The sequence below is a fragment of the Melozone crissalis genome, unplaced genomic scaffold (genome assembly GCF_028551555.1).
Source record: "Melozone crissalis strain CALT ecotype California unplaced genomic scaffold, PUWL_Pcris_2 ptg000295l_1, whole genome shotgun sequence".
Classification (NCBI taxonomy): domain Eukaryota; kingdom Metazoa; phylum Chordata; class Aves; order Passeriformes; family Passerellidae; genus Melozone; species Melozone crissalis.
The window spans coordinates 206,596-213,485 of NW_026536047.1; the positions used below are offsets into that span (position 1 = coordinate 206,596).

A 6,890-nucleotide genomic window follows, 5' to 3' on the forward strand; every position below is an offset into this window, starting at 1 on the left:
CGGTACCGGGTACCCCTTCCCCGATGCCAGCGTGCCTGCTGCCCGATCCCCTTTGCCCGGCATCCGGCGCCCCGTCCCCCTTGCCCCGTTGCCGCTTCCCCCAGGCCGATATCCGGTGCCCGGCTCCCCTTGGCCGGTGCAGGGTGCCCGGTTGCCCCGGTCCGCTCCCCTGTCCCCCGTCCCCGCGCTCGCCGGCCCCGCTTCCTGCTCTCCCCAACGTTCCATTGTGCGGAGCTTCCATTGTGACGTCTCGGCCTCGGCTCGGCTTTGTCTGTCCATATATGGGCAGCTACGTCACGGAGCGCTCCCGCATAAAGGCCCCGCGGAGTCCCCGGCGGAGCAGTCGGGCGGCAGAGAAGGAACCGGCGAGCGGAGCGGGGCCGAGCGCGGGGGAAGCGGGGCCGGGAGCCGGCGAGAGAGAGCGAGAGATTGAGAGAGAGCGAGAGAGGAGGGGTTAAATCCTCCCCCCCCACCACCACCACCCCCCCAGCTTCTACAACCACATCTGCCAGCCAGATCGCCCCCTCCCCCTCGAGGAAACACCACCAAGGGACCCACGGAGGACCGCGCCCCCCCCGCGCCCCCTCCTCCGCGGCCACCCCCAGCCCCCCCCCCGCCTCCTCCTCCTCCTCCCCCCCGCCGCCCCCGCCCCAACTTTTCTTCTTGCATGATTTCCCTCGCACGGATTTGCCACTCGGATGTTGTTTCCTCGGGAGCCGAGCTCGGAGCCACGTTGAACCAGCCTTTTCCTCCAGTGCTATGACAGGCAAACTACTGGAGAAGCTGCCGGGGACCATGAACACTTTGATGAACCAATTGCCTGACAATCTGTACCCAGAGGAGATCCCCAACTCTTTGAATATCTTCTCCAGCACCAGCGACTCGGTGGCTCACTACAACCAGATGGCTGCAGGTAAAGCGGGAGGGGAGGAAAATGGGGAAAAGGCAGGAGCAGGGGGGGAGCCGGTGGGGCGAGGAGGAGGATGCTGTGGGTAGGGTGTCATGGAGCCTCGGAGGGAAGGGAAGAGCTGGGGCTGGGGAGCGTCCCCCCCCCCGCACCCACCCACCCCTTTCCCTTTCCTCGCCGTGTCTCCGCGCGATCGCTGCAGGGCTCCGCCGAGCGCTGCCGCCGCCGAGCCGCCGCCGCAGGTACGGGGACGGCGGCCGCGCTCCGTGGGGAGGAGAGCGCGGGTGGAGAAGCCGGAGGGCCGAGGGGACCAGGGGAAGGCCGGGCACCCCCGAGTCGCGCAGGGGCCGCCCGCCCGCGCCGGGATCCGCGCGGGTGCGGAGGCGCCGCGGACGCGCGTGGCCGTGGCAGCCGCCCCCCCACAGCCCGCAGCGGCGGCGGCGGCAGCGTGGGCTCCCCGGGACGCGGCGCCGACTTTCCCGGAGCGCGGGGCTGGGGGAAACGGGGCGGGGGGGGGCACGGGAGAGAGGGAGGGTCTGATCTGGGGGGCACAGGTGAGCGCCGAGGGCGGCAGGGGCGGGTGCTCCCCGCGTGTCCCCGCTCCCACGCGGAGCCCCGCCAGGCTAAACCCCCCCTCCCCATCCCCATCCCCATCCCCGTGTTTCTCCTCGCCGGGGCTCGGCGCAGGGAAGGCGGCGAGTTGGTAACGGCGTCGGCGGCCGCGGCCCCGGCTCCGCGGAGTGCCCAGCGCTGCCGGGGCTGGACGGGGAGGAAGCCTACCTGTAGCCGCAGGTACCTCCTTCCTCCGGCGGCGCGGCGGCGGGGTGTCCCCCCCACACACCCACCCACCCACCCACCAGGGGCAGCTCCTCGCGGGGGCGGCGCGGGCGGCCCCGCATCGTCGGGACCCCCGGCAGGCAGCGCCGCATATGCGGGGTGGAAGCGGCGAGGGGAAGGGGGGAGCGAGGCGAGGGGGAACTGGCGCATCCCCGCTGCCCGGAGCATCCCCCGGAGCATCTGCCGGTGCATCCCCGGGCCCTCCCGGCTTACCGTGCCCCGCTTCTCTCGCACTTTGCAGATAATGTTATGGACATTGGCTTAGCGAACGAAAAGGCCGGTCAGGAATTGTCCTCCTACTCGGGCACTTTTCAACCCGCCCCGGGCAACAAGACTGTCACCTACCTGGGGAAATTCGCTTTTGACTCGCCCTCCAACTGGTGCCAGGACAACATCATCAGCCTGATGAGCGCCGGCATCCTGGGGGTGCCGCCGTCCTCGGGCGCGCTCACCAGCACGCAGAGCTCGGCGGGCAGCATGGGGCCGCCGCAGGGCGAGGTGGACCAGATGTACCCCGCGCTGCCGCCCTACTCCTCCTGCAGTGACCTCTACCCAGAGCCCGTCTCCTTCCACGACCCCCAGAGCAACCCCGGCCTCACCTACTCCCCCCAGGATTACCAGGCGGCCAAGCCCGCCTTGGACAGCAACCTCTTCCCCATGATCCCAGACTATAACCTCTACCACCACCCCAACGACATGGGCACCATCACGGAGCACAAACCCTTCCAGAGCTTGGACCCCATCCGCGTCAACCCGCCCCCCATCACCCCGCTGGAGACCATCAAGGCCTTCAAGGACAAGCAGATCCACCCGGGTTTCGGGGGGCTGCCGCAGCCGCCGCTCACGCTCAAGCCCATCCGACCCCGCAAGTATCCCAACCGGCCCAGCAAGACGCCGCTGCACGAGCGGCCCCACGCCTGCCCGGCCGAGGGCTGCGACCGCCGCTTCTCCCGCTCCGACGAGCTCACCCGTCACCTCCGCATACACACGGGCCACAAGCCCTTCCAGTGCCGCATCTGCATGCGGAGCTTCAGCCGCAGCGACCACCTCACCACCCACATCCGCACCCACACCGGCGAGAAGCCCTTCGCCTGCGAGTTCTGCGGCCGCAAGTTCGCCCGCTCCGACGAGCGCAAGCGGCACGCCAAGATCCACCTCAAGCAGAAGGAGAAGAAGGCCGAGAAGGGCTCGGGGGTGCAGCCCCCCGCCGCGCCCCCCGCCGCCACCGCCACCACCTCGCCGCCCGTCGCCCTCGCCCCCGCCGTCACCACGTGCGCTTGAGGGATTGTGGGGGGCGGCGCGGTGGCACCCCTTCTCCTCCCCTTGCCCTCGGCACCGCTCCGGGGGGAACCCCACGGTGTTCAGGATACCGGGCTTGCGCTGCGACGGGTCCGCTCTGCCCGCACCCGGATTGACCGGGTCCAGGCTGCCCGCACCTGGATCCCGCCTGCACTTGGATCGATGGGACCCGCACCGCCCGCGCCCGGATTGCCCGGACTCTGCGCTGCCCGCGCTGGGATTGCTCGCAGCACCCGGATCCCGGCTGCCTGCTCCTGCACCTTCCACGTCCCGGCTGCTTCCACCCGCCCTGCCCGGGCCCGGGCCGCCCGCCCTGCCCGGATCCCGGCCGCCTGCTCCCGCACCTCCCGCATCCCGCCCGGGGCCGGGCCGTCCGCACCCTCCTTGCCCGGCTCTCCCGGCTCCTGGATTACTCGCACCGCCCGGATCCCGGCTGGATTGCCCCATCCCGGCCCTCACCCGGCACCTCCCGGCTCGGGGCTGCCCCGGCGGCCGATCCCGGGGATGCTCCCGGCTCACCCGGATCCCGGGGCTCGGTCCGGGTGGCTGCTCCAGGATCTGCCCCCACCCCGGTCCCGTCCTGCCCGGCTGCCCCGGGGCTGCGCGCTCCAGGATCCGTGAGGGATGGATGGATGGATAAAGGATGGATGGACGGATGGATGGATGGATGGATGGATGGATGGATGGATGGATGGCGGATGGATGGATGACGGATGGATGGATGGATGGATGGATGGATGGCGGATGGATGGATGACGGATGGATGGATGGATGGATGGATGGATGGATGGATGGATGGATGGAGCTGATCTGGCTCCTCTCCTCGCTGGGCCTGGCGCTCCTGCTGCCCTCCCCAGCCCCGTGTCCCCCCCGTGTCCCCAAGCACCGGCTCCCCGTGCTGGAGGTAAGAGGGCTCAGCCCCCCGAGCCAGGCTGGGGGGGCGGGGGGCAGCTCTGCGGGTCCCCCCAACTCTGGGGAGCGATGTCCCGGCAGCAGCTTTTGGGTTCGTTTTCTTATTTTTGGTTTCTTTTCCTTTTTATTTTTTTTTCTTTGTTTTCAGCAGAAGGGAAATTCTTTACAGAAATACAGGGAAAAAAAGAAAAAGCACCCCAGTATTTTGCTGAATACTTTTTATAATGTGAGATATTTTTATTTTATTTTATTTGGTCACTTTAAAACAACCACCCAACTATGGAGGAGAAAAATCAATTAGTCCTCTATTTTATTATTATTTTTTTTTTCTTTCTCCTTCTGGTATGTGCATGTCATTGCATGACTGCTCTGATTTTTTTCTTCTTTTGTTTTAATAAAACTGTGCTCAGACATTTAAGCTAAACTAAGCAAAAATAATAATGACTTAAAAAGAAAAAAAAATCTTTGTTGCCAAAAGGTCGTGCTATCCAGGTTTGATGTCTGCATGTGAAAAAAAAAACACAAAAAAACACATTAAAAACGTACAAAAAATAAAGAGAAGAGGAAGAATGCAGTCTAATTTATGTGAACTGAAAGGAACAAAAAAAAAAAAAACAAACCACAATCAGGTTTAACCACACAAACCTAAGGGAATGATATTTTTTGAAAGACTTTTGTATAAAGTTGAGTACTTAGAGAAAAAAAAATCATACCAGATGTAATATATTTTGTGGATGTTTTTATTTCTTGGATTTATAGTACCTTATACTAAGGTTAAAAAAAAATTATGCTTGATATTGTGAAAAGGTGATAATTTTCACACACATTTCATTTGCTCATTTGTCATGTTGTAATGCAAATATGATAGTTAATGCATACAGCATTTTTAAGGGAAAAAATCAGAAATATTGAACTGATGTATTGTTGTACCATTTGCACTGTGAGCAAATGCTAATGCAGTAAATATATTGTGTTTGCTGACAATCAAAATCTGTAGTAAATATCTTTATTTGCTTAAATTGATCTATGTTGGCTTGGAAAGTTAAAAAACCAAGGTTTTAATGTGTAAGGGGAGTGTAAAAAGGGCTGAAATGTGCAGGGAAGTGGGTGCTGTTTCTCTTTACGGGCGACTTTGAAACCTGTCTGTACAGAATTTTTTTTCCTAGTGCTGTATTTCCTTAAATATTATTTTTTATATGATTTTTTTAAAAAAAGTAACCCACTTTTTTTTTCTCAGTCCCCCTCCCTCTGCTTCGGTTCTATCCACAGGACGGCACAGCGAGACCCGGCTGGGTGACCCCGACGGCGACCGGCTCCGTCCTCGCGTCCCGTCCTTCCCGGGATGGGGGCACCAGGCTGGGATGGGGGCACCAGGCTGGGATGGGGGAACCCCACCGGGATGGGGGAACCCAATTGGGACTGGAGGAACCCCACCAGGATTGGGGGAACCCAACCAGGATGGTGGAACCCCACCAGGATGGGAGCACCTAACTGGGATGGAGGCACCCCACCAGGATTGGGGGAACCCCACCAGGATGGGGGGAACCCCACCAGGATGGGGGAACCCAATCTTGATGTGGGCACCCAACCAGGATGGTGGAACCCGACTGGGAGGGGAGGAACCCAACCAGGATGGTGGAACCCCACCAGGATGGGAGCACCTAACTGGGATGGAGGCACCCCACTGGGATGGAGGCACCCCACCAGGATTGGGGGGAACCCCACCAGGATGGGGAGAACCCAACCAGGATGGGGGCACCCAACCAGGATGGGGGAACCCAATCTTGATGTGGGCACCCAACCAGGATGGTGGAATTCCACCAGGATTGGGGGAACCCTTCCAGGATGAAGGCACCCCTCCAGGATGGAGGAACCTAACTGGGATGGGGGGAACCCAACCAGGATAGGGGAACCCCACTGGGATGGGGGGAACCCAACCAGGACGGGGGCACCCGACCAGGATAGGGGCACCCCACTGAGATGGGGGAACCCCATTGGGATGGGGGCACCCAACCTGGATGGGGGGCACCAGACTGAGATGGGGGCACCCCACCAGGATAGGGGCACCCCACTGGGATGGGGGAACCTGACCTGGATGGGGGAACCCGACCAGGATGGGGGAACCCAACCAGGATGGGGGTCACCTGATTGGTATGGGTGCACCCAACTAGGATTGGGGCACTCGATCATCATGGGGGCACCCAACCAGCATGTGGGGCACCCACGTGGCATGAGGACACCCAAGCAGCATGGGGGCACCCACAGTCTCCCCAAAAATCCGCCGTGTCCTTGCTTTGCCCTTGACCCCCCATCCTGTTCCTCCCCGCTCGTGCCGCCGCCGCCCTGACCCCGTCACCATTTTGCCGGGATAACTTGGGGCCACCAAAGAGGATCCAAAGAGGATCGCGCCGCTTCAGCCGGTAATGCCCCCGCGCCCTCCGCCGCCAAATCGCCCCGGGGACAGCGCCTGCAGGGGATTTTTTTTCCCAGCCTGGATCGCTGGGGATAAAAATAAATCGCTGGGTTTCAGCGCCGGCGCTCGCACGGGCACGAGGAACGAGTGGGAGAAGGAGTTTGGAGGCGCTCGCATGTTTGGAGTGGTGGAGCGCGGTGGTTGGATCCTTCCCCGGGTTCGGGATGGAGCCAGAATTTCGGAGTTGGGATCGTGCTGGAGGATCCCAGACGGGGTCTGGGGGTCCCTCGGTGCTTTGCGTGACCGGTTGAGTGTCCCACAAGTGTCCCCTTCCCAGGGCCTTGCTGGCAGTGCTGGTGGCTGGCAGTGGCACTGTGGTCTTTCCTGGTGTTCCCAGGGTATGAAAGTGTTGGCAATTTTTGTTGGCAGATTTCCTGATTTTGATTTGGATCTGCAGCCGGGCCTGGAAAAGCTGTTGTTCTGGCCATTCCAGGGGGTTTGCTGAGCTCCCTGGCTTGGAAA

General features: G+C 61.8%; 1 protein-coding gene across 3 annotated transcripts; it reads left to right on the forward strand.

The window, feature by feature from the left end:
* The first annotated feature begins 624 nt into the window (after positions 1-624).
* On the forward strand, positions 625-3,735 carry EGR3 (early growth response 3). Of its 3 annotated transcripts, none has more exons than XM_054294672.1 (2): positions 625-913; positions 1,986-3,733. In XM_054294672.1, the coding sequence occupies exons 1-2, from the start codon at positions 760-762 to the stop codon at positions 3,023-3,025; spliced, it is 1,194 nt and encodes a 397-aa protein (XP_054150647.1). In that variant the 5' UTR covers positions 625-759; the 3' UTR covers positions 3,026-3,733. The 3 variants fall into 3 exon arrangements, with proteins under 3 accessions (XP_054150647.1, XP_054150646.1, XP_054150648.1); XM_054294671.1 differs by lacking the exon at positions 625-913 and adding an exon at positions 1,052-1,149 and having other exon boundaries at positions 1,986-3,735; XM_054294673.1 differs by lacking the exon at positions 625-913 and adding an exon at positions 1,546-1,699 and having other exon boundaries at positions 1,986-3,735.
* The last annotated feature ends 3,155 nt before the right edge of the window (positions 3,736-6,890 follow it).